This window comes from Anabrus simplex, chromosome 1 (genome assembly GCF_040414725.1).
Source record: "Anabrus simplex isolate iqAnaSimp1 chromosome 1, ASM4041472v1, whole genome shotgun sequence".
NCBI lineage: Eukaryota > Metazoa > Arthropoda > Insecta > Orthoptera > Tettigoniidae > Anabrus > Anabrus simplex.
The window spans coordinates 127,633,275-127,660,853 of record NC_090265.1 but is presented as its reverse complement, the minus strand read 5'-3'; the positions used below and the strand labels follow the sequence as shown (position 1 = coordinate 127,660,853).

The following is a 27,579-nucleotide window of genomic DNA, read 5'->3' as shown; positions in this document are numbered from 1 at the left end:
TTCTCTGGAGATGCGTGCAGTGTGAACCCGGGCATTGTCCTGCTGAAACACCCCATTAGCAATATTCGCCATCATAGGGACAACCACTGGATTGAGTACCCTATTAACGTACTGTCGAGCAGTCATAGTGCCCTCAACAAGCACTAATTGTGATTTCACATTAAAGCCCATAGCTCCCCAGACCATAATGCTTGGTGTTGGCCCTGTGTGCCTCTCGACAATAAGATCTGGGCGGCCCCTCTCCCCGGTACGTTGGCGCACACAATTCCGGCGATCACTGTGAGCAAGACAGAAGCGTGATTCATCACTAAAGACGACCCTATGCCATTCGTTGACCCACGTCGATCTTTCTCGACACCAGGCCAGCCTTACACGTCGCTGTTGTGGGATCAATGGAACACCTTCTCCAGGGACACGGGTTCGTAAGCCAGCTGCACGCAGGCGATTACCAACTGTTTGTTGTGTAACGTGGGGTGCCACATCTGCTTGAATTTGTGCTGCTGTTGCATGGGGTTCCATCCGGGCCATCCGAATGATGTGGTGATCCTCTCTCACAGTTGTCTGTTGCGCTGGGCCTGTGCCAGGTGTACGAGTGTGGGTACCTTCATTTGACCATTGCTGCCATACATGTTGTACCGTAGATGCCTGTCGGCCAACACATGCAGCGACAGTCCTTAGCAATAATCCAGCCTCACACAGCCCAATTATCCTAGCCCTCTCAAACGGCGACAGTTGTTGATAGCGTGCTCTTCTCTGTCGTCGAGGCATGTTTGACGGGGAACACTTCACTGCACAGTCTGCAAGTCAACTACGCTACACCAGAGTCCGTATACTGTAGTTGATTCCTCCACGACCAATCACGTGGGGAGATCTGTAGCAACAATCCAATGGGTCTGAAATTTTGATCGTTTACATACCTACATGGCATCGTTCCATATCTTGAAAATCAACACAAACGACCAATGCCTTCATGGTGTTGCAGTTTCCATTTTCTTAAGTGTATTTCAATGTGTCACTACACCAGTTTTAATTGTTATGTCTTTGCTCATTTGTTTGTGATCATTTTGTTTGTGGCTGATGATGACATTTAAATGTCAAAACCGGTCCCATGTTAAATGTTGTAAATATCTATACAACTCGTAATTAGTATTGAGTAGGTTGAACGTTATAAATAACTCATCTCTGTGATCTCAGTTCAATACGGAACAACAATGAAGCTTATATCTTTGAATTGGTAACTGTCATCGTAAGAGTATTGACATCATGCATTGCCCCCATTCTACTTGACCATTCTGGTACCCAGAGTGCTGCTAAAGTTTGGTAATAATCCCTGCACAAGTCATAGGTTGGTGGACTGGGACAGCGACAGCTACATTTTCTCACTCGACTTGGATCAATGGATACTGCGATGATGGACGTGGTTGGTACATTAAGTGGTTTTTGTCACATAAAGTGCTTTCTGGTGAACAGTACCCAACCACCACTATCAATTATTGGTTTTACATTGCACATTAATTACTTTTACAGTTTTTGGAAGTATGTTATGTGAACGAATCGTATCAATTGAATTTCATTATTATTTCTATCTTAAATGGAAAATAACAATTGTCTTGAGGTAAGTCGAGAGTCAAATTATAACAGAAATATATATGTATACAATGACTATTCCTCTGCAGACACGACTTTCTTCTGTGGCATTGCACTTTATCGTGTCATCTTTCGTTATCTCCCTTGAGGTCCAGGGCTTGCACCAATGAATTTCGCGTGCTTCGTCTGTGAATTCTGATTATTGCTGTCCAGTTCAAACCGAAAAATGGTGGTGAAAAGTATCAAGGATATGATTACCTTCTTTAGCGAGGACCATAAGCATATTTTATAAAAATTGCAAGACCTAAGACTAAATGATATTTTCACCAAACGTAGCATAATAATAATATTAATTAAAGAATTATGGGAAAAAGTCAACGGATTGGCAAGGATCAGAAAACTTCAATAAACAATAAAAATAAAGCAAAGTAAAGAACTTCAACTGCAGAAAGACTTGTCTGTCACAAGACAAAAGACACACTAAAGCGCAGTGATACTCCTAATGTGCATATGTATATAGTTCTGTTTTAATAATCGTATTTCTTAAACCTACCCAATTTGACAATTTACTCTAGAACAATTATCACTTTCCATTTAAGACGGAAATAATTGTGGAATTTGATGGACAACGTTCGTTCATATAACCAGGAAATCATTATCAGTAGGTAATTTTGTACTGAGTGGAGTGGTCATGCATTTAAATGCGCTACGCCTATGGAGTCAAACTCTGCATTTGGGAGAAGCGTGGGTTCAAACCCCATCGTCAGCTGTCCTGAGAATGGTTTTCTGTGGTTTCCCATTTTCACTTCCAGGCAAATGCCAGGACAGCTGTTTGTATTCATAGATCACTGCCAATTCCTTCCACCTCCTTACCCATTTTCCATTTACCATCACTCATTTCATCTTTATTAGTTCCTCAACTGAGGTTGACATCAGAAAGGGCATCCAGCCATGAAAACTTTACATTTAAATTAATCTCACCTCGTCACCGACCCTGCATCAAGGATTGCAATGTTTGGGTTGGGAAGAATTGAGAGAAAGAAGAAGAGCTGCTCGACTAAGTGGTATGTTCCGAGCTGTCAGCGGAGAGATGGCGTGGAATGACATTAGTAGACGAATAGGTTTGAATGGCGTTTATAAAAGTAGGAAAGATCACGATATGAAGATAAAGTTGGAATTCAAGAGGACAAACTGGGGCAAATATTCATTTATAGGAAGGGGAGTTAGGGACTGGAATAACTTACCAAGGGAGATGTTCAATAAATTTCCAATTTCTTTGAAATCATTTCGGAAAAGGCTAGGAAAGCAACAGATAGGGAATCTGCCACCTGGGCGACTGCCCTAAATGCAGATTAGTATTGATTGATTGATTGATTGGGACTAAGGGTAGACATACATACTGTCATAAATTTTGTCATGAACAGTAAACTGTCACGATCAGAAATTTTGACTCTGACAGTAATAATGACAGCCTATGTTATTTGCAGTAAACCACAATCCAACCAGTCACTAACAGTAACTATCAGATATATCAAACTTCCCAACCCACGCACCCTGGTAGAAATCCTTCAACCTGGCCAGGAACTGAACCCGGGGCCAGCGTACTAGATGTTTTGTAACTAGGCATGTATTGGCAACCATTTAAAACGATTGGCCATCAGTGTGCCCAGGGAGAGAAAAGCAGAGCGAAGAGATTGAGAGGATGGTGACAGGAGTCAATGTTCCGATGTTGACAGTTATCCTGCTCATTATTATCATCCTCCTTTTCCCTTTTCCAACTGACAATGGGTAAGGGTAAACATGGTCCCTTCCACTTCGTCCTCTCTCTCCACATTCCTCATCTAACACAAAGTGCCAGTCCATGTTCTGTTGTCCTGTGCTGTTCTTTACAGAGTCCGTCCATCATTCTTGATCTTCCTTGTCCTCTCTCCTGTCATCTCTTTCCAGTGCTTGTCTTAGCAGTCTTTCTTCTTTCTTCCACTTGACATGTCCAGACCACCTCAATCTGTTCTATTCCAATCATTCAGTACTGTACTGAGGGAGTTGGCCATGCGGTTAGGGTTGCGCAGCTGTGAGCTTGCATTCGGGAGGTAGTGGGTTCGAGTCCCACTATCAGCAGCCCTGAAGATAGTTTTACATGGTTTTCCATTTTCACACCAGTCAAATGCTGGGGCTGTACCTTAATTAACGCCACAGTTGCTACCTTCCCAGTCTTAGCCCTTTCCCATCCCTCTGCAGCCGAAAACCTTTGATGTGTTGAACAAGTAACAAAAAAATTAGTTTTTGCGCATTTAGATCTTTCCATATGTCTTCATTCCCATTCTATCCCTCCGTGTCTTCTGTACCGTACTTCTCAGAAATTTCATTTCAGCACCATTGTTTTGCTCTTCTCCACGTTGACACTCAATCCCCGTAGCTCAGTCCTTCTATTCATTACATTCAGCTGTTGTTGTATCTGCTCGTTTTCTTCCCACATCATCCACAGTCATCTTTACATTCACCTGCACCTGGGTCGAACCTCCCAGCTTTCAATATCTCCATTGCGGTTATCCACTGGAGCAGGTCGATCATTTTTTGTATGTAGAAAGTATCCTCTGAACAAATGCTAATTGATCACAAGATGTGTATAGGAGAATTAGTGCTGCCCACTTAACATTTGGACGTTTATCCCGTTGTGTCTTCATGGTTTACCATTCAGTTTTCATATCAGCACTGCTTTATGTAGTGAAACTTGGACCCTCTGTCGTCAGGATATCAAAACACTAGAGCACTTTCATCTACGAAAACGTAGATCCATCTTGAACATCAAATGGGAGGACCACTTCACCAACTTTACAGTTCTTGAGAAAGTGCATGCTATAAGCATTTAGGCTACCATCATCGGCCACTGTCTCAGATGGGTAGGGCACGTCCATTGCATGAGAGAAACCAGGCTTCCTTGTCAACTCTGCTCTGGCACAAGACTTCTTGGAGCCCCTTTGAGGCATTTCAAGGATCAGATCAAGCATGCCATGAAAAGAGCTGGGATTAACACTCAATCCTGCGATACTCTTGCTGAGAATCGTACACTTTGGCACCACACTATTTCTACATCAGTTATAGTGTTTGAAGAGGATAAACGACAAGCACAGAAGCTCTGTCGAGCTCAGCCCCACCCTTCCCCGTCCATTCCATGTGATCTGTATGGACGTCTTTTTCATGCCAAAATTGGGTTACTAAGTCATATGAAACGTATTCACAAAGCATTGTGAGTCTGAAAATGTAAACTGCTGAAGAATATGTTTACTCGGATACGAGTTCCAGCCAACGACAATGATGTGTCCCTTGCCAGTGCTTCTATGTGTCAGGCTTTCCCAAACTTTTGTTCTGGGTGGTGGTGCTGTCGTGTTCCCCTTCTAGGTGTGTCAAAGTCTTACTATTATCTTTCCCATATTCCCTGCTCTCTTGCATGATCTGTCTCAGAATGAAAATTGTTTCCACTGTTGACCCTCCACTTCTGAATCCAAATTGTTCCTCTTGTAACTGACTTTCCACTTTTTCTCTAATTCTTCTTTCCAGTATCCTTTCCATTTTCTTGGTAACATGGAAGATTATGGCAATTCTTCGGTAGTTACCGTACCACACGTCCTTTTTGAATTTTGGTATTATAACCTCCTTTTCCCAATCCTTGGACACTTTTTTCTCTCTCTGCACACACGTATTCTATTAGTCCAGTGGAGTCCAGCTGGTCTTGCAGCCCTGATCATTTCTGTAGCTACTTCATCTATTCCCACAGCTTTTCTCATCTTCGTCTTTTTAACTGCCCATTCCACCTCTGTCATTGAATATCTGATTCCTTCTCCATTACTCCTTGTATTCCTACTGCCTGGATACCTCATCCATAAGTCTGCTTTCTCATGTTCAGCAGTTCCCTAAACTATTCTTTCAATTTGTTTATAATTTCGTCCAGTTTTGTCAGTATTTCTCCTTTATTCTTTACAAATCCTGTGTTCACTGTTTAATTCCTATAGTTTCTTATAATCCCAAATAATAATTTTCTCCCACAATTCAAATCTTCCTTTACTTCCTGGGAGAATGTTTCCCAACTTTTTTCTTTTTTTTCAGCTACTACTGTTTTGCATCTCACTCTACTCTCTTCAGTCCTATGTATTTTGCATTCCTTCCAAGTTTTCTTCTTTGCCTTTATCTTTCACTTTATCATTCAACCATGTTGTCCCTTCCTCACTTACCTTTCGTGATGTTCTGCCACATGTTTTCTCTACACACATTACAAATGCACTCTTAACATTATTCTCTCTCTGTTCAGCATGACTGATAGGCTTATCTGTCTTTGGTATCAGTTTTTGTAATTATTTCCTAAACATTTCCTGAACCTCCTTTTCCTTCAATCTCCAGACCCTAATTTTTCTTTTTTCGTATACTTTTGTGACCCTGGCTGCTTTCAACTTTGCTATCACTGCTCTACGGTCACCCCCAAAGGCTTCCTCAGGCATAGCTGTAACATCCATAAGACCTTTCTGATGTCCTTTTCCCACTAATATGTAATCAATCAACGTTTTTGTTGTTCTGTCTCTCCATTCATACCTGATAATCTTCTGGCTATTTTGCTTTCTGGTTCCTCTGGCAAAAGTCCATGAACATATCCGCTACTTGATTATTGTTGCCATATCCTTGTGGCCCCAGAATCTCTTCTCTTCCCAGCTGTACAGATCAAGTCCTTAGTCTTACAACTTACATCGAGGCAGGCTTTCAAGATGGTATGAAGACGTCTGTAGTGTTTATTGATTTGGCAGTAGCCTATGACACAGTATGGAGAGAGGGCCTCCTTTTAAAATTCTTAAGAGTGATCCCCTGCAGAACTCTAGTCCAGTTAATAAATAACATGGTATGCGATAGATATTTCCAACTTATCCTGGGCAATTAAGCAAAGAACTTTTAAAAATGGTCTTCCACAGGGCTCTGTACTCGCACCAATCCTTTCCAATCTATATATTGCAGATGTTCCTTATCCTGTAAGCAGGAAATTTGCTTATGCAGATGATCTAGCCATCGGCATCAGTAGCATATGCATAGAGGAAACTGAAAGGATATTGACAGATGATCTTTCAGTCCTATGGCAGTATTACCACAAGTGGCGATTCACACCAAGCCCAAGTAAAACAGAATCTTCATGTTTTCATCTTCATAACAAACAGGCAAACTGACAAATGAAAATCTATTTTAAAGAAAATCAAGTTAAATATAATCCTACTCCAAAGTATTTGGGTGTCACACTTGATAGATCCCTAACTTTTCGACAACACCTGAATAATACAACAGCCAAAGTTTGTTCCGGGAACAACATCCTTCAAAAGCTGTGTGGTACTACATGGGGATCAACAACTACAACACTTCATTCCTCTGCACTGGGACTAGTCTATAGTAGCCTACAGCAGAATATTGTGCTTCAGTTTGGCTAAACAGCAACCATACCAGCAAACTCGACATCCAGCTCACTACTACAATGCGTACAATCACAAGTTGTCTAGAAGACACACCAACTTTTTGGCTTCCAACTTTGTCACATTCATCCACCTGCACTGAGAAGACAGGTTGCTTTGTTACGTGAATATAAGAAAATATTGGATCACCCTAACCTTCCAGTTCATGACTACATTCCAAATACAATATCTGGCAGGTTAAAATCCAGTTATCTAGCAATAAAATCTGCTGCTGAACTTTTCAATATGGGTTTCAATATAAATGATAATTGGAAAGAAAAATGGATCCAACATGCACCATCAGATATTATAACTGTTTTAAATACCCAGATTAAACCAGCTGGTTTTGCTCTGCCGCGACGTACGTGGAAAACTGCCAACAGGATTTGTACAAACCATGGAGTATGTAATTACTTCCTTTACAAATGGAACAAAATTTCTGATCCATCTTGTGTTTGTAGAGCGTCTCCCCAGACCATCCAACACATTGTGCAGCATTGTAGTATTATGTCATACGCTGGAGATCTGAAGGACTTTCTGACGCTGACTCCAGATGCTGTTAACAGGATAGACAGATTAACTCTCACTATATAAGTGCATACATTATCATTGTACTGTATACTCTGTTTTATGTCTAATAGTAATAACGTCCTAGTTATTTTAGTATATCATTTATATATTGTTGTATATTCCAATGTGTTGCCATATGCTTAATAAATAAATAGTAATCATGTTTTAATTTTTTACTTCCCACTCATTTTTTTTGGTTTTTCATGATGCCAAGGTGCCAGAATTTTGTCCCGCGGGAGTTCTTTACCGTGCCAGCAAATCTACCAACACGAGGCTGTCGTATTTGAACACCTTCAAATACTACTGGACTCGACCAGGATCGAACCTGCCATGTTGGGCTCAGATTGCCAGCGCTCTACCATCTGAGCTACTCAGCCTGGCCTATCTCACTCTTCCCGCTTGGGTCTTCAGATGTCCCATTATCCTTACTTCCTCTATGTTTTTCTCAATCTCTTCAAGGAATTGTTCTGTGTTCTCTTTTTTATTTCCAGTTTGTTTTTCCAGTTATTCTACTATTTGCCTGGTTCAGATGATGGAATCATTGAAAAATATTTACAATAACTGAAGTAGCAGAGAGAAGAGATCCTTCCTCAGTATTTTCCAAGGACTAACCTGCCTGCCCAAAAAAAGTATTCTTACTTCTATAGAAGAATTAAAACCAAGACAGCCTCAAACTCCAGATTGCCAATATTACCTTTGTACCTATTAGCCAGCTCTGATGAAGGCATTGTTCATATTGTCTCTTACAGAGCTTGCACGATGGGGCTACAGGGTTACCACATTCAGTGAAAATAAGGGAAGAGCGGCATTTTAATAGAACGTGGTGTCAATCATTAAAGAGTGCACCGGATAACCTTGCTTTTTGTCCCTTTGTAATTTTTGTTACATTTTAACTACACTCCAGGGGTGCTAGTGACCTGTTAGCCAATTTGCCTAAGCCTTCAGACCCCCTGTTTGTTTGCCCCTAGTCCAGTGGTCTTGTCACTAGCCAGATCTAACCAATCCAACCCACTGGTCTGTGCTAACTTTCCTGTTATATTACCCCATACAACTGGTCTAAGTATTAACAATGTCTTCGCTGCTCCAGCTATCTGTGTTATGTAAACATTATATTAATACATTTTTTTAAAAACCACAATTTTATGAGTTTTTATAAATTATTTACTTGAAAACCCCCATCACAAAACTTATGAGAATTGCACAGTATATTTTTTGGTTATTGTGTTAGTAGTTGGTGCAATCAGAGTGAACATTTTTTGTATGTGTAAAGTGTTAGAAATTTGTCAACATTCTGCATATTTAGCATTTCATTTTGGTAGAAATTCACTTAGTGCATCTCATTTTAAAAAACTGGTTTCAGCTTCATGAGCTTCATAAACACTGTACAGAAAATAAGACAAGAAAATGGATATTTTCAGCAACAGGGCATGATAAAAGTGCATGTGATGGGGTAGGAGGTCTCTGTAAACATCTTGCAACAAAATGTAACCTGCAGCACGAAGCTGTTGATGCTATAAGAGAAGCTATTGGATTTGTACAGACCCCATCAAAATTACTACAAAACATTAAACTCTTACTTCTAAATAAAAGTACAGTAGTGGAATTCCATTTACAAGAGAGACGAGTGGTCTGCTGTAAAGTCAGTGGTAGGAATTCAGTCAAGTCACTGCTGGGTTGCATCCTGGAGTGGCACATACATTGCAAGAACAGTTCTCCACATTATGCTGCCTGTTACTGTGTGTAAAATGCAGAGACCTCAGTATACCTTAGAAGACTTTGTTGGGCCAATGACCTAGATGTCAGGCCCCTTCAAACAACAAGCATCATCAACAAGGACTTTGTTCTGAGCAACTTCATTTTTTGTGTATGTGACAATCAGTGATGGGTGGGGCAAATGCAAGCTCAACAGTCTCCTTTATGACACCTCATGGATCGGCATATGGCTTCATATGGCCATCGTCCCTTGATCAGTGTGCATTTTCCATTTCCCAAGTGTTGCTCTTGTTGGATCATCCTTGTTCACATGCAAAATCGGCCTGGCTACACAAATTCAATGGGGAGCAGATGAAAAAAACAAATGAACTCTTTTCAGCAGTACAGTGTTTATTGTTATAGTGTGAGCCTCTTCAGCAGACTTCTTATAGGGTAGTTGAAATATACACTCAGGGTAAAAAAAAATATTTTTCACAGAAAAGATATTGCCCACTCTGATTGTACCTTCCGTAAGTACAATGACCAAATAATATCTTATGCAATTTTTAGAATATTCAGGATGGGGTTTTCAAAGAAAATAATTTCTAAAGAATCAAAAAATTTCAGTTTCATTTCTATGAAAAAAATATTTTGATAATTTAAAAGGTTCAGGCATTAATGTCATTCCTAACACTTAGTCAAGTTTCAACATTATCATTTCTCAAGACAGTTAACATCCTATGACTATTCACATTTTTGAAACACAATTTTGAAGTTTGCAAAAGGTTACAAATTTTCTGATTTTATTTTTTCCAATGGTTCATGTTTGTGGGTTACTGTAGTCACGTCCTAGTTTGTGAACCATGGGCAACGGCTGAGTGACCTACTAAGTGGTCCTGAGAGTCGGGATACCAGTTACTATGCAATGGGAGTGGGCATCTCGGACATATTCTGAATCACGGCCCTCCTTGTGCTCAGGCGGCTAGGACTATAAAATTCACCGGTGGTCCATGACCCATTAGAGGAGAGATCCTCACTTGGACTATGTGCAAGTAGGGTAGCATCCTGCTTCATGAATTTACCGAGCTCAGAACATTTTAAGCAAGCCTCGGATCTATGGGAGTGATGGAGTCCCACTCCCATTTGACAGGCGAGGGACTCCTTGGAAACAACTTGGGAAATGAAATGGAATTCGATGGGGAGCTATCAATATTAATGGGGCTTATGGAAGAAAGAAGGTAGAACTTGCTGAGTCAGCAAAGAGGATGCATCTGGATGTGCTAGGAGTAAGTGATATTCGGGTAAGAGGAGATAATGAGGAAGAAATGGGAGATTATAAAGTGTACTTGATGGGTGTTAGAAAGGGAAGGGCAGAGTCTGGGGTAGGGCTCTTTATCAGGAATACCATTGCACGCAACAGTTTCTGTAAGGTATGTAAATGAGCGAATGATGTGGGTAGATTTGTCAGTTGGAGGAATTAGGACAAGAATTGTGTCTGTGTATTCACCATGTGAGGGTGCAGATGAGGATGAAGTTGACAAGTTTTATGAAGCATTGAGTGACATCGTGGTCAGGGTCAACAGCAAGGATAGAAAAGTGCTAATGGGTGATTTCAATGCGAGAGTTTGGAATAGAACTGAAAGATATGAAAGGGTGATTGGTAATTGTGGGGAAGATATGGAAGCTAATGGGAATGGGAAGCGTTTGCTGGACTTCTGTGCTAGTATGGGTTTAGCTGTTACGGATACATTCTTCAAGCATAAGGCTATTCACCGCTACACATGGGAGGCTAGGGGTACCAGATCCATAATAGACTATATCTTAACAGACTTCGAATTCAGGAAATCTGTCAGGAATGTACGAGTTTTTCGCGGATTTTTCGATGATACAGACCACTATCTGATCTGTAGTGAACTAAGTATCTCTAGGCCTAGGGTAGAGAAAGTGAAATCTGTCTGCAAACGAATAAGGATAGAAAATCTCCAGGACGAGGAAATTGGACAGAAGTACATGGATATGATTAGTGAGAAGTTTCGAACAGTAGACAGTAAGCAGGTTCAGGATATAGAAAGTGAATGGGTGGCATACAGGAATGCTGTAGTAGAAACAGCAAGGGAATGCCTAGGAACAACTGTGTGTAAAGATGGGAAAAGGCAAATATCTTGGTGGAATGATGAAGTGAGAGCAGCCTGTAAATGTAAAAAGAAGGCTTATCAGAAATGGCTCCAAACAATTGCCGAGGCAGACAGGGATTTGTACGTAGATGAAAGAAACAGAGCGAAACAAATAGTTGTTGAATCCAAAAAGAAGTCATTGGAAGATTTTGGTAATAACCTGGAAAGGCTAGGTCAAGCAGCAGGGAAACCTTTCTGGACAGTAATAAAGAATCTTAGGAACGGAGGGAAAAAGGAAATGAACAGTGTTTTGAGCAATTCAGGCGAACTCATAATAGATTCCAGGGAATCACTGGAGAGGTGGAGGGAATATTTTGAACATCTTCTCAATGTAAAACGAAATCATCATAGTGGTGTTGCAAACAGCCAAGCGCATGGGGAGGAGGAAAATGATGTTGGTGAAACTATGCTTGAGGAAGGGGAAAGGATGGTAAATAAACTCAATTGTCATAAGGCAGCAGGAATAGATGAAATTAGACCTGAAATGTTGAAGTATAGTGGGAAGGCAGGGATGAAATTGCTTCATAGAGTAGTAATATTAGCGTGGAGTGTTGGTAAGGTACCTTCAGATTGGACAAAAGCCGTAATTGCACCTATCTATAAGCAAGGGAACAGGAAGGATTGCAACAACTATCGAGGTATCTCATTAATTAGTATACCAGGTAAAGTATTCATTGGGATCTTGGAAGGGAGGGTGCGATCAGTCGTTGAGAGGAAGTTGGATGAAAACCAGTGTGGTTTCAGACCACAGAGAGGCTGTCAGGATCAGATTTTCAGTATGCGCCAGGTGATTGAAAAATGCTACGAGAGGAATAGGCAGTTGTGTTTATGTTTCGTAGATCTAGAGAAGGCATATGACAGAGTACTGAGGGAAAAGATGTTCACTATACTGGGGGACTATGGAATTAGAGGTAGATTATTAAAATCAATCAAAGGCATTTATGTTGACAATTGGGCTTCAGTGAGAATTGATGGTAGAATGAGTTCGTGGTTCAGGGTACTTGCAGGGGTTAGATAAGGCTGTAATCTTTCACCTTTGCTGTTCGTAGTTTGCATGGATCATCTGCTGAAAGGTATAAAATGGCAGGGAGAGATTCAGTTAGGTGGAAATGTGGTAAGCAGTCTGGCCTATGCTGACGACTTGGTCTTGATGGCAGACTGCCTAAAGCCTGCAGTGTAATATCTTGGAACTTGAAAATAGGTGCAATGAGTATGGTATGAAAATTAGCCTCTCGAAGACTAAATTGATGACAGTAGGTAAGAAATTCAACAGAATTGAATGTCAGATTGGTGATACAAAGCTAGAACAGGTCGATAATTTCAAGTATTTAGGTTGTGTGTTCTCCCAGGATGGTAATATAGTAAGTGAGATTGAATGAAGGTGTAGTAAGGCTAATGCAGTGAGCTTGCAGTTGCGATCAGCAGTATTCTATAAGAAGGAAGTCAGCTCCCAGACGAAACTATCTTTACATCGGTCTGTTTTCCGACCAACTTTGCTTTACGGGAGCAAAAGCTGGGTGGACTCAGGATATCTTATTCATAAGTTAGAAGTAACAGACATGAAAGTAGCAAGAATGATTGCTGGTACAAACAGGTGGGAACAATGGCAGGAGGGTACTCGGAATGAGGAGATAAAGGCTAATTTGGGAATGAACTCGATGGATGAAGCTGTACGCATAAACTGACTTTGGCGGTGGGGTCATGTGAGGCGAGTGGAGGAGGATAGGTTACCTAGGAGAATAATGGACTCTTATGGAGGGTAAGAGAAGTACAGGGAGACCAAGACGACGATGGTTAGACTCGGTTTCTAACGATTTAAGGATAAGAGGTTTAGAACTAAATGAGTCCACAACACTAGTTGCAAATCGAGGATTGTGGCGACGTTTAGTAAATTCTCAGAGGCTTGCAGACTGAATGCTGAAAGACATAACAGTCTATAATGATAATGTATGTGTGTATATTTTTTCCAAATTAAAGATGAAAAAAGGCTCAGAACTGTGTGTGTGTTAATCATTTGTGATAGTATTATGAACAGAGTTTTTATTAAAAATAACTTCAGAGTTCTATCGCTTTTAGTTTTTTAATTACTTTTTTATTTTCCCTTTCAGACATACATTTTCACAAATACCTTCAGTTAGATAGAACTATAACTTTTTAACAAATCAACAGAAAATGAAAATATTTCATTTTTTGGTAGATTCATGTGGAACTTCAACATGTTGCAGCAAACTCTGAAATATTGATGTGACACATTCACTCTTTACCTGTATGATTTGTGATGATATCACCCGGTAATTTCCCTCTGTCTATAAACAAGGTAACAGGAAGAAAGGCAACAAGAAATCGGGCAACGTGTTCACAGGCATTTCGGAAAGGAGAGTGCAATCACTGACGAAGAATAAATTGGTTGAAATCAGTGCCATTTCATACTACGTGGGCTGCCAGGACCAGATTTTCAAACTTTAACAAGTACTTGAAAAATATTTTAAGAAGAATAGACGTTTACACTAAAGTTTGTGGATCTAAAAAGATTGTATGACAGAATACCACGAGAAAAGTTTTTGGCCATATTGCGGTATTGTGGAATCAAGCGGGGGTGTATTTACAGCCTATCAGTAGCATTATCTGCCTCCATAACACCAGAGTTAGTGCTATTAGCTGCTGTCCTTGGGGGCCCAAGTTTGATTATCAGACTGGCAGAGAGTTAAGAATGAGAGGAGGGCTGTTATGTGGTGAATATGTTACCTGCACCCTCACCTCCATTGGGAGTGTGCCTGAAAGGAGCTGCACCACCACTGGATGAGGACACAAGTTTACTTAGTCCAGCTCAGTAGCTAAATGGTTGGTGTGCTGGCCTTTGGTTCAATTCCTGGCCAGGTCAGGGATTTTAACCTCATTGGTTAATTCTGCGGCACGGCGGCTGGGTAAGTGTGACGTCTTCAGCATTAGAATTCATTATAATTATGGCCTCATTCTCAGACACAAAGGTCGCATATAAGGTGTCAACTTGAAAAATCTGCACCAGAGGCTCTCCGGAGGTTACTCACAATTAAATGGCATTTATGTAGACAATGCAGTGAAAATTATGGTAATGGTAGAATGAGTTCTTGGTTCAAGGGACAGAAACTAAACAAGGGTTATTTTTTAACTGTTACTGTTCACAGTTTACATGGGTCATTTTCTGAAAAGTATAAAATGGTAAGCAGGAATTTTAGTTAGCAGTTTGGTCTATACGAATTGCTTGATCTTTGAGGGAGGCTTTGCTGAAAGCTTGCAGTTTTAAGATTTGGGGCTTTGAAAACAAATGTAGTATCATATGAATTATCTTTGCACTTCTAAGCCCTGTTGAGATTCTTTTCTACTTCTATATTTGTCTTGTGATCCTAGTCTTTTACCACGTGTGTTTATGTAGCTTTCTTCTTACATTATATTTACCGCATCAAGACTGAAAATCTGTCAAGATTTCATCCTCATTGAGTGTTGATGCTTGTCTTCCTGATGAAGCTAGACAGCAGAAACAGGCTCATTAAGGACTGAGAAGAAATTAATATAGAAGAGATGGGATTGATTAAGAGAGGGTCCATCTCAGTGAATGAGCTCAAAGGAATGGCTCTTTGGGTACAAGGGAAGCATTGTTTGCACTGAATATCTTAATTCAGAACTGTCTGGATCTGTTTAACTGATTTTGTAAAGGTACAGGGTACAACATCCAAAACTTGTAGAAGTCCTAAAGGAGTTGACAGCAAAGATATCTGCATTAGCAAAAATCTTTACTGGAGACAAAAGGCCGTTGTCCGTATCAGAAATCAAACTACAAGTGAGATATTTAGATTGATGATTTCACAGGTTGTAAGGCTGATGACACACGGAGCGGTTTTTGCAGAGTTGGCGCATGTTTCTATTGTATCAGATGGGATGAAACAGACACAGCGGTGCTCGCCGACAGGCGGCAGATTTGCCGACACAGCCTGTTGTTTAGCTGGCGGTGCAGCGAGCGTTTTGAAGACTTTGTGCGCGCTCTAGTGCCATTGATTTAATACATTCAGCTGAATCACGACCGACTTGATGCATCGCTCTAGCGATAGATCCAGTCGGCCGTGGCTGAATTTACGTGGCGATTGCATCATTGGTAGGTATTCCTGTATTAGATATCATGAAGTATCTTTGAAATTCAATAATATACACGTAAAAGGACATATAGAGTAAGTAGACTGTTGGAATAAGAACAATAATTTATTTTTATATAATGTTAGCTAACTTTCTCACCTATCGTCGCGCTCGCTAATGTGTTTTGTCCACTGCCAGCTCGATACGCACCCGATGTCTGCTTATAAGCAGTCGTTTTTAGGTGCAGATCGAGCAGGCAGTGGTATCGTCACAGTCGGCAAAAACCGCTCTGTGTATCAATCACAGGCAGCGGCCGACGCGGTTGCCAACTCGGCAGAAACCGCTCCTTGTGTCATCAGCCTAATTGTAAACATGATAATAAGCTTTAGGGCTTTTGCCATGTCAGAAAACAAGGTGAATTTCTGTACATTTCACATAGAATTTTGCTCAACGTCTTCGGAAGAAAATCTTGTCTGTTCATGAGCATGTCTTCTCTAATAATGGAAGTTTGAATTTAAGAATGCTTTACCATTAGTCTATTGTAACTGGTACTCTCGTTTGTCGCCAGATGGTTCACTGTGCGCTAGCCTTCTAGCCTAATTAGGTGACGACATCATCTTAGTTCCAAATAAGATGTTGCCAAGTAAACAGCAAGTTCATTGGACTAAAGGGGTAGAATAAATAAAAATTTAAAAAATGAAAAAAACACAAAATAAAATAAAGTGCAAGGAAAGACTTGACAGGATAGATGAGAATGAGTCAGGCAAGGAGGGAGGAAAAGCACATACTGCAAATTTTACCTCCTTAGTCTCTTTACTATAGCAACTCTCCATTTATCTGGTATAACTCCTCCGACCAAACAATAATCAAATAAGTACTTCAGATATGGTACTATATCCTAACCCATTGTCTTTAGTATATTCCCAGAAATCTGATCAATTCCAGCCGCTTTTCTAGTTTTCAATTTTTGTATCTTATTGTAAATGTCATTGTTATCATATGTAAATTTTATTACTTCTTTGGCCTTAGTCTCCTCCTCTATCTCGACATTATCCTTGTAACCAACAATCTTTACATACTGCTGACTGAATACTTCTGCCTTTTGAAGATCCTCACATACACACTCCTCTTGTTCATTAATTATTCCTGGAATGTCCTTCTTGGAACCTGTTTCTGCCTTAAAATACCTATACATACCCTTCCATTTTTCACTAAAATTTGTATGACTGCCAACTATGCTTGCCATCATGTTATCCTTAGCTGCCTTCTTTGCTAGATTCAATTTTCTAGTAAGTTCCTTCAATTTCTCCTCACTTCCACAGCCACTTCTAACTCTATTTCTTTCCAGTCTGCACCTCCTTCTTAGTCTCTTTATTTCTCTATTATAATAAGGTGGGTCTTTACCATTCCTTACCACCCTTAAAGCTACAAACCTGTTTTCGCATTCCTCAACAATTTCTTTAAACCCATCCCAGAGTCTGTTTACATTTTTATTTACCGTTTTCCACCGATCATAGTTACTTTTTAGAAACTGCCTCATGCCTGCTATATCAGCCATATGGTACTGCCTAACAGTCCTACTTTTAAGACCTTCCTTTCTATCACATTTATTTTTAACTACCACAAAAACAGCTTCATGATCACTAATACCATCTATTACTTCAGTTTCCCTATAGAGCTCATCTGGTTCAGCACGACATCCAGGATATTTTTCCCTCTGGTTGGTTCCATCACTTTCTGAATCAGCTGTCCTTCCCATATTAACTTATTTGCCATTTGTTGGTCATGCTTCCTGTCGTTCGCATTTCCTTCCCAATTGACATCTGGCAAATTCAGATCTCCCGCCACAATCACATTTCTTTCCATGTCGTTTCCCATATAACTGACTATCCTATCAAATAATTCCGAATCCGCGTCAGTGCTACCCTTTCCCGATCTGTACACTCCAAATATATCAAGTTGCCTATTATCTTTAGAAATGAGTCTTACACCTAGAATTTCATGTGTCTCATCTTTAACTTTTTCGTAGCTTACAAATTCTTCTTTCACCAGAATGAACACTCCCCCTCCAACCATTCCTATCCTATCTCTACGATACACACTATCTCCCGGATGCAAGTTCACAGCCGCGCGCCTCTAACCACACGGCCAACTCGCCCGGTGGTAGCACATTTTTGCAGAGCAGATATTTCTTTTGACTTGTGAACATTACCATTCAACAATGGTAAGTAATTGGTACCAAAACATTATTGTATTAGAAGAGCTTCTTTCATTAGCAAGACAATAATGCAGTAAGCAAATGATCAGCGGAAAAGGAATTTGGTGTGTAACATGCTAAAATCGCAAGAAAAAATTGTTTTTTAACTGCTCAACACACTCGTACAACCGCCATCTTCATGTTCCAGCCACCTACTAAACATGTTGAGCTTCCGTCAGCTTCTCTGACATGTGACTAGTGACGTGATCGAACCTTCTTAAAGCTGCTCCATGCTTGCGCTGTTTGAGGACATCCCATCTGTCCTGTAAATACATTTATTTTATTATGTATGGAATTTTGAAGGTAAAGTTCAAAAGATCATCTGAGATTGGTTTTTCAAACATGCAAATTGAAGATTCATGACCGTGCCATGCTCTGTCATTGAAAGAGCCGTTCCACTATTCAACAGCAGAGTGCCAGGAAAGTGCAGGAAACCCAGAGGGGTGGTGGTAGTTACAGAACTATTTGAATATAAAGTAAATTAAAAATATATATGTGAATCTCAACAATAAAAGATAACATGTATATTTAAAAGAGAACAGGTAGTAACAGAATCGATAGCATTGCATACCTGCCAACCCTTTTGATTTACCCGGAAACTATCCGTTGTTTTTTTTATTTTTTTATATATACTCGTCTTCCAACTTTCCGATTTATTCTTACTTCTTCCTATATTTGACCAATATAACCTCCAGTATGGTCAATAATCTTCCCCTAGGATAAAGGATAAAATTTTATGTGCGAGTATTTATTTGATGCTTTATTTCACGAGTGTATCATCCATCACCTTCGTGTACCATGTGTGCAAAAAGTAATTATGATCGGTGGAAAATCTATATAAAAGAACGTCCTGACTGACTGACTGACTCATTCATCATTGCCGAGCCAAAACTACTGGACATAAAGAAATGAAATTTTGAGGATACATTTCTATTACAATGCAGGTGCTTGCTAAGGGAGGATTTTTGGATATTCCATTGCTAAGGGGGTGAAGATTTAAAATGACTGTATCTATATCTCAAAACGTTAAAAGTTTACAGATGTAAAAACTGGTATTTAGAATCTCCTTTACAAATAAAGAAACACTGGTTTTTTTGTTTTTGGAAAATCTCACCAGGAGGGGTGAAAAAAGGGGTTGACCGAGCTTGATAGCTGCAGTCGCTTAAGTGTGACCAGTATCCAGTATTCAGGAGATAGTAGGTTCGAACCCCACTGTCGGCAGCCCTGAAAATGGTTTTCTATGGTTTCCCATTTTCACACCAGGCAAATGCTGGGGCTGTACCTTAATTAAAGCCACGACCGCTTCCTTCCCACTCCTAGCCCTTTCCCATCCCATCGTCGCCATAAGACATATCTATGTCAGTGCGACGTAAAGCAACTAGCAAAAAAAAAAAAGAGTTGAATGCCTTTAATGAGGATACTTATACCTCAAAAACTGAAGATATTACATGTTTTTTGTTTTTTGGAAAATCCAATTAATGGGGGTTAAACAGGAGCGACAAATGAGGTGAATTTTTAGAAAGACTATATCTACAGTATATCTCAGAAACGTAAAATGTTACATATGTAAAAGGGGCCGATGACCTTTGATGTTAGGTCCCTTTAAACAACAAGCATCATCACAAACATAGGAAAAAAATAAGTATTTGGAATCTCCTGTAATAGTAAAGAAACATAGATGATTTGTTTTCGGAAACTCCACTTAAGGGTAACTAAAAGGGATGAAATTTTAAAATGAGCATGTGTACAGTATATTTCAAAAACTTCTCATTTTACAGAAGTGATTAATGGTATTTTTTATCTCTATTAAAAATAAAGACACATTTTTTGTTTTCAGAAAAACCACTTGGGTGGGGGTTAAAAATGACTGAAAATGGGGTTGAATTCTTTTTATTAGGATACTGGTATCTCAAAAACTGAAGATGTTACAGACATGAAATTTGGTATTTGGAATCTCTTTTAAAAATAAATACGTAATTTTTGTTTTCCGAAATCCACTAAAGGGGGGGGGGGGGTGATTGAAAAATTAGTTGAATTATTTGTATGAAGGTACTACTATCTTAAAAAGGAAAGATGTTGCAGATTTGGTATTTAAAAAGTAGAAGGAAAGAAACACATATTCCTTTGATTTAGAAAAATCCCATGAAGGGGAGTGGGTTAAAGGATTGAAAAATGAATTGAATTAATTGTTTGAGGATACTTAGATCTAATAAAAGCTAAAGTTGTTACAGACATGAAAATTGGTATTTAGATCTCTTTTAACCCATTGTTACTTGCATGGTGAGCGCGGCGCTCACCTCCGCTTTTTATTGTTTGTTGTTGGAATATTACAACACTTCTACTTTTGAAACTCTACACATCTTTCAAGCAAATTGTTAGGAAGGGGAAATGCCAGTTATTTCCATTATCTTTGAAAACGGAGACCCTCAGTCCATGATAAAGTGCGACAGTGCATGTTAGGTGAGTGGTGCGCTCAGTGGCGAGCAACAGTGCTAGTCGATTCCGTACACTGTAATAAGTCAAAGTTCGTCTTATGCTTGTGTTTAATGCGAAATGTTTACATTGTGAATGTTGTTAGTGAATTTACACAAGTTATCATGGCATCCACTGATCAGATAATTTTGTGGTTGGATGAAACGTTGGAGGAAGTGGACTTGAACACTTACAGTGATGGTACTGAAACAGATAAGATTCACGAAAGTGATCCTAACTCTGAAACAGTGTGTCTGCATGTTCTGAGGAAGAAGAGGTACTTCGTTGATTTGAAGGCTGTATTCCATTCGTTTTAGGAAAGGATGGAATTACTAAGCTTCCCTTACAAATGTTCAAACTCCTGAACCTGCATCCTTCTTTTCCTTACATGTTCCAACTCGCAAAACCAGGATTAATCCGCCCTTTCATATTCCGTATTCCCGCCTCTTTCTCGTTCAAAGAAGTTTATTTATCCTCTTACCAACCCTCCTTAACTCTTCATCTTCTGACAGGAACTTTGACTTTTTTCTTCGTATGCCTCCTTTAATCGATTCTTCCTTAACTTAACCTAGTCCATTTTCTTCACATTCCTTTTTTTCTCTTCTCATTACTGTCCCCTCTTTTGTATATAATTTTTTTTTTTAACTGTACTATGCCGTTACTTATGTGTTATATCTGTATTTATCTTACTGTGCCTAGCTATAAGTTCTTCTCTTTGTTTTACGTTCAATCTTCAATTTTCTCGTTGTTTCTTTTGCCTTTATGTTTTGTTGTTAATTGTTGTGTCTCTACAGTTATTTTGTTAGTTTTAAATTTTTTCCTCTATTTTTATCATTAGATGTTTTTTCCTCATTGTTCTTCCACTTATTTTTGTATGTTTGTCTTGTGCTACTCCATTCTAAACATATTTTTTATTGCGGAATTCTGTAATTCGGCTTCTTGCTGCTTTGGTTTCCCAAATAAATAAAAAAAGTGTTCCAGAAATGATGCTGAAAAGAACAGAAGTGATGACTAATTGGGTAAAAATGTTTGTTCCCTGTTATGCTGGATTATAAGTTAGCCTTATTTAGTTCATATTGAGCTTCCTCTTCCTATCTCAGATTTGTTTAAATTTAAGCATTTGTGCTCCTAAGTAGTTTGTATACCCCTTTAGTCCCGTTTATTTATACGGGATCGGGGATGAAGTGAGTTTGTTTTGCGGTCGGATGCCCTTCCTGATGCCAACCTCATTTGAGGAGCTAATGAAGATGAAGTGAATGGTGGTGAATGAAACTGGATAAGGAGGTGTAAGTAATTAGCTGTTTCCTATGAATAGGGACTGAACTGGCATTTGCCTGGAAGTGTGAACTGGAAACCATAGAAAATCATTCTCAGGACAGCCAACGGTGGGGTTCAAACCCGCGCGTCTCCCGAATACAGAGCATGGCTCCATAGCTGTAGCACCTTAACTTGCGCGGCCACTGCACTCGCTTGTGTTCCTAAACAAGTAACTGTCTCAAATTGACGTATTAAAATATCTCCATCTTTATATGGCCATATGTCTTTAAATATTAAGGTGAATGCTGCGCTCAGTAGCGAGTAACGGCACATGTGAAGACCTAGCGAGTAATGCCGGGTTAAGAGCAAAGAAAAGCATTTTTGGAGAAAAATCATCTTGGGAGACAGGGGTGAAAAGGAGTGGAATTCCTTTTATGAGGACACATATTTCAAAAACTAAAGATGTTACAGTCGTGGTAATTGGTATTTAGAGATCCTTTACTAATAAAGAAACAAGTATTTTTCCTGGAAAATTCACTTGGAGGGGGGGGGGGGGGGGATGTTCAGGATTTTTAAAAGTGTTGAAAGAATTTAAGCTGTGTGTTAAAATTCAGGAGGCCCCTATTACCAGTGTAATAAAGAAGTATAGACGTCAGTGGTATGGGCACATTATGATAATAAAGAGCAGGAGACCTGCCAGAAAATACTTCAGCCTTTCTGTCCAAGGATAAAGGCCAAGGAAATGCTGGATAGACACAGTAAAATCAGATGTGATGGGAGAGGTCTCAAATGGAAAGATGTCCTGGAACAGAAGATGTATGCAGACGGGAAGAGATGGCGAGCACTTGTACACCACACCCGGGAAACTGGAGTTGGAAAATGATGTTTAAATATTGATAAGATACACGAGGGAGTGTGCAAAAAGTAGTTATGATCAGTGAAAAATTGTAAATAAAAATGTAAACAGCCTATGGGATGAGTTTAAAGCAATTGTTGAGGAATGTGAAAACAGGTATGTACCTTTAAAGTGATAAAGAATGGTAAAGATCTTCTATATTATATTGGAAAAGAAAAGAGACTAAGAAAGAGGTGCAGGTTGGAAAGAAACAGAAATGGTTGTGGAAGTAAGGATAAATTGACGGAACTTGCTAAGAAATTAAATCTAGTGAAGAAGTCAGCTACGGAATACATGAAGGCAAAAATAGATCACAGTCATACAAATTTTAGTGAGAAATGGAAGAGCAGAATCAAGTTCCAAGAAGGACTTTCCAGCAATCGTTAATGAACAAGGGCAGTACATTTATGAGGATTTACAGAAGGCAGAAGCAGTATGTTAAGATTGTTGGTTACAGGGATAATGTCCAGGTAGAGAAGATGACTAATACTAATGAAGTATGCATTTCACCTACATTAGTAAAGACATTTACAATAAGATACAAAAGTGAAAAGTTGAAAAGCCGTTGGAATTGATAAGGTTGATATTGATGTTGATTCCCATGGGGAATCTGAAATATTTGTTCCGAATGAGTAAATTTATAATACCAATATAAATGGTCCGTTATTGGACATTATAAATTTTCCAGCTAACTCATTCCTGGTTGCCAGCGTTTCGCCCTCGTGTGCTAGGCTGGGCTCATCAGTTGGTATCTAGCACACCTACCAAGACGCTGGCTAGTGCATACCATGGAGGCCACTGCGTAGGCTAATTGTAGCCACCGGCAGTGCCAATGCACTATGAGACACTTTGTCCCATTATCAAAAATTGATGCCTGCCTGGCCATCAGATGATATAGATGTTGACTCCCATGGGGAATCTGAAATATTTGTTCCGAATGAGTAAATTTATATCATCTGATGGCCAGGCAGGCATCAATTTTTGATAATGGGACAAAGTGTCTCATAGTGCATTGGCACTGCCGGTGGCTACAATTAGCCTACGCAGTGGCCTCCATGGTATGCACTAGCCAGCGTCTTGGTAGGTGTGCTAGGTACCAACTGATGAGCCCAGCCTAGCACACGAGGGCGAAACGCTGGCAACCAGGAATGAGTTAGCTGGAAAATTTATAATGTCCAATAACGGACCATTTATATTGGTATTATTGATAAGATTTCCGGAGATATTATAAAGTCAATGGGTTGGGATATAATAACGCATCTGAAGTACTTATTTGATTACTGTTTGTTTGAAGGAGCTGTATATAACAGCTGTGTATAACAGAAAGGGTGATAAACATAAAGCTGTTAATTATAAGTCAGTCAACTTGACATGCGTTGCGTGTAAACTTCGGGAAAACATTCTTTCTGACTATATTAGACATGCTAGCAGAATTACTAATTGGTTTGATAGACAGTAGTTCAGCTCGAAGGATTCTAGCAAGATATAAAAGATTCAGGAGGCACATAGCAGTAGGCCACGCACCACATGCCGCAACGAAAGGTTAACTTCATAGACACCACACTGAATTGCAAATCTCTACCAGCTGCAGTCTAAGAATGTGCTAGCTATTTAATCCTATCTTTGTGTGCTGTCCTTGACTCAACCATTGACAATTTCTAGCAGAGGAACTTTTCAGCATATTTCAAGATATTTTAATAGGAAGCACTAATGAAACATTTTAACATTATGCAATGCCTCTAAGGATTTTAGAGCATTATTTTAATTTCATCATATACAAAGGGCACTAGGAAAGTTTTGCAATGTGAGTGAACGCTTTATACTTTTTCAAAATAATTTCTGCCGCTTTTCCTTGGTTACATTTTCACACTCTTGATCCCATGCTGCCAGAAGTTCCTCATCGGTTGCAAAACGCTCCCCTTTCATCTTCACTTCTGGGAAGAGTCCGAAGTCACATGGGGCAAGATCAGTATTGTATGGAGGGTGATCAAGCACATTCAACCCTGATCTGGCAAGAAAATCCATTGTTACATTAGCATGATGTGCTGGAGCATTGTCGTGATGCAAGAGCCAAGTGTTGAGCCGTGACCCCGGACGGAGCTGCTTGAGAGCCTGGATGGTGGTGGTGGTGGTGATTATTGTTTTAAGAGGAAGTACAACTAGGCAACCATCCTCTATATAACACTAATCAGAGGGAAAAAATGCAAGGGATCCGACACTTCGAAAAATGAAGATATCGGTCAAAGAAAGATAAGGGCCACGAAGGGCGTGAAAATGAAAGACTCCCTAGCCCTCGCAAACCTAATAGCATCGGGGTCGGAAAAGAACAAGTGTTGACCAAGGTAGGTCAGATAGTATAGATGAAAGTGAGGAGCCTGGCACAAGTAAGTGGAAGCAATGCCAGGACTCAGCTGAGGGCCCCGTGGTCGCCAACCCACGCTCCAAAGTTCAGAGCCCCTGGGGCCCCTTTTAGTCGCCTCTTACGACAGGCATGGGATACCGTGGATGTTATTCTACCGCCCCCACCCACAGGGGGAAGAGCCTGGATGACCTGAGGCAGACAAGTCTCACTGTACGATTTTGCAGTAACTGTCCTTTGTGTTTCTAGCACAACTCGAGTCAGGATGCCCCGTTTAGTGAAGAATACTGCAATTGTCCTTTTCTTCACTGACTTTGATTTTTGCACAGTCACAGGAGTACCCTCATCTTCAAACAGCCACACCTTGTTCTGGGATTTTGTAGGGACATCGTAATAATAAAGCCAAGTTTCATCACCTGTAACAATGCTATTGACGTTACGCGAAGTCCCATTTTCAATCTGTTTTAGCATTTTTCGGCACCATTTCACTCGATGTGTCCTTTGTTCCTCTGAAAGTGAATGGAGCACCCAAAGGGAACAAACCTTTCTACATGGAAATGGTCTTGTAGAATTGAATGAATAACTGGTGCAGGGATGTGGAGGGTCTCTTCTACCTGTTGATATGTCAACCACCTCTGTTGCTGCAACATTTTCCTCACAGCTTCAATGTTTTCCTCAGTAACTGATTCAAACGGTCACCCAGAACGAGGATCGTCTTCAACCCCAAAATTTCCCCTCTGGAACTCATTGTACCAGCGGAAAATTGTTGTCCGATGTGGACAGTCTTTCCCCAGCACAGGAGTCATTTCCTCCAGGCACTGGTCAACAGTTAATCCACTAGCAAAATTGTAGCGGATAATTGAGTGATATTCACCTTTAGACTACACTGACATCTTAACTTGCTTGGTAACAACTGTGTGAAGGTCGCGCCTTGCTGTCTCCTAGACCGGTTTTTATGCCTCTTTTCATCCTTCACCATAACAGGGGTGTCCAGCCAACTGTTTTTGCGTATTGCAAAACTTTCCTAGTGCCCTTTGTATTTTACGTGTTGTGCATAATTCATCCCAGATGCTTTTAATACCTTTTACGTCATTTGTGTATATGTATACATTTGTTTTATTCATTAGATGTGTTTGTACAGTTTTGTATTATAGCTGATGATGGCCAGTCAAGGCCGAAAGTAGGTCCTAGATTAAAAAGTCATGTAATCATTGCATAAATAGTATTGAAAATGTGGACCATTTCGACATAAGGTTAGTTATTATGATGATGATGATGATCACAATTCAATACGGATCAAAGCCATGAAGTTTATATCGTGTGATTCTACAAACATGTATTCTGGCTTCCTCTCATACCTGCGTGGTGAATGGCCTAACAACCTGTATTTAAGGCTGGTTAAGTAATAGCCACATACCATTCCACCTCGTTTGTGAGTGCGGTCATTTCTAGGGCAGTGGTGTGCAAAATATATTTATTTTTATAAACTACATAAACCCACCTGTTGGCTATGATCGTTAAGGTATGAAGTCTTCATGGCCTCCTGACACCGTGGTTAACTGGTTCAAGTCCTGTTGGTTGGAAAAAAGTTCACCATCAGAATGCTGGCCGACAGGGTAGGAGAGGTGGTTATATACAATTTCTAATCATTAGATTGCGTGCAAAAGCCTGGATTCAGTTTCAAACCTCTCTGCAGTGTTCATATGGAGTGAGGGTATATGATGTCGTTGATGGTGATTCATCTGTCAAATGGGGACGTAAAGCTGTGAGTAGACACCTTGTTGTTATTCAACACGAGTAGGCTACATGCCGACAGCGGGCTTCACCCTCTTCCTACCTCATCATCATCCCACATCCAGGTGCGTAGGTGTCAAAATAGAAAGACCTGCACCAGATGAACCAGACATGTCCTCAGACACTCCCCGGCAGTAAAAGCCGTACAGTAAATAAGTAACAATGAACTACATTGCTTTAATTTTTCATTTGTTTCACTGTTTATGCTTCTTTATTTCAGAGTGAATCGTTGCATGACAAGTGTTAAAATAGTTGGAGTGAATTGTTAATTTCATTTGATGTTCCTCAACCTCATTAACTGGAGCAGCAATGGCTATCTTAATAGAACATCGTTTGTATTTCCCTTTTGTCTTCTATGAAAGTAATGTTACTGCCAGCATTAAGAATCTTATGTTGTTGCAGGTGAGGGAAATGGAGATCTCACGAAACCTAGCTGAACGCACTCTCAGAGAACACCGTGGAAATGTTGTCGAAGCATTAATATCGCTCACGGATTAAGATTCCATCTTAAAATGAATAGACATTTCACACAATCTCTTGCAGTGAGTGTTTTTGTAAAATGATCTTGTTTTCCGGATGTTAAATTAATGTTGTCTTTTATGTTAAATAAAATGTGTTTTTTTTTTTCACTCCTGTTTCTTTATGCCTTCACTCTCTCATCTTTGGTAATATAAATTAGTAAAGTAAGACTGGTATATGTGAATGTCTTTTATTCCATACTATGATGACTTCGACTCTTTTCCACACTCAAAGTACAGTAGAGTCTCGCTCATCCGACCTTCGCTTATCCGACATTCCGTGTTATCCGACACTCGTAGACTTAATTTGAACTTTTGGTGGAGACTAAATTCAGGGACACCCGGTGTGGAGGGTGCGACCGTGGGACAAGCACTGGCCTGACCGCTGGGGGTAGGACCGGGTTTTTTCTCAAGGAC

General features: G+C 40.0%; 1 protein-coding gene across 1 annotated transcript in view; it reads left to right on the top strand.

Moving 5' to 3' along the window:
• The window catches only part of LOC136862818 (huntingtin-interacting protein K), a 41,303-nt gene extending 14,033 nt beyond the window's left edge, over positions 1 to 27,270 (top strand). Inside the window, exon 3 of the mRNA XM_067139085.2 lies at positions 27,047 to 27,270. Coding sequence (XP_066995186.1) covers positions 27,047 to 27,142 — 96 coding nt within the window. The 3' untranslated portion in view covers positions 27,143 to 27,270. The remainder of the gene's footprint in view (positions 1 to 27,046) is intronic.
• Positions 27,271 to 27,579: the final 309 nt, after the last annotated feature.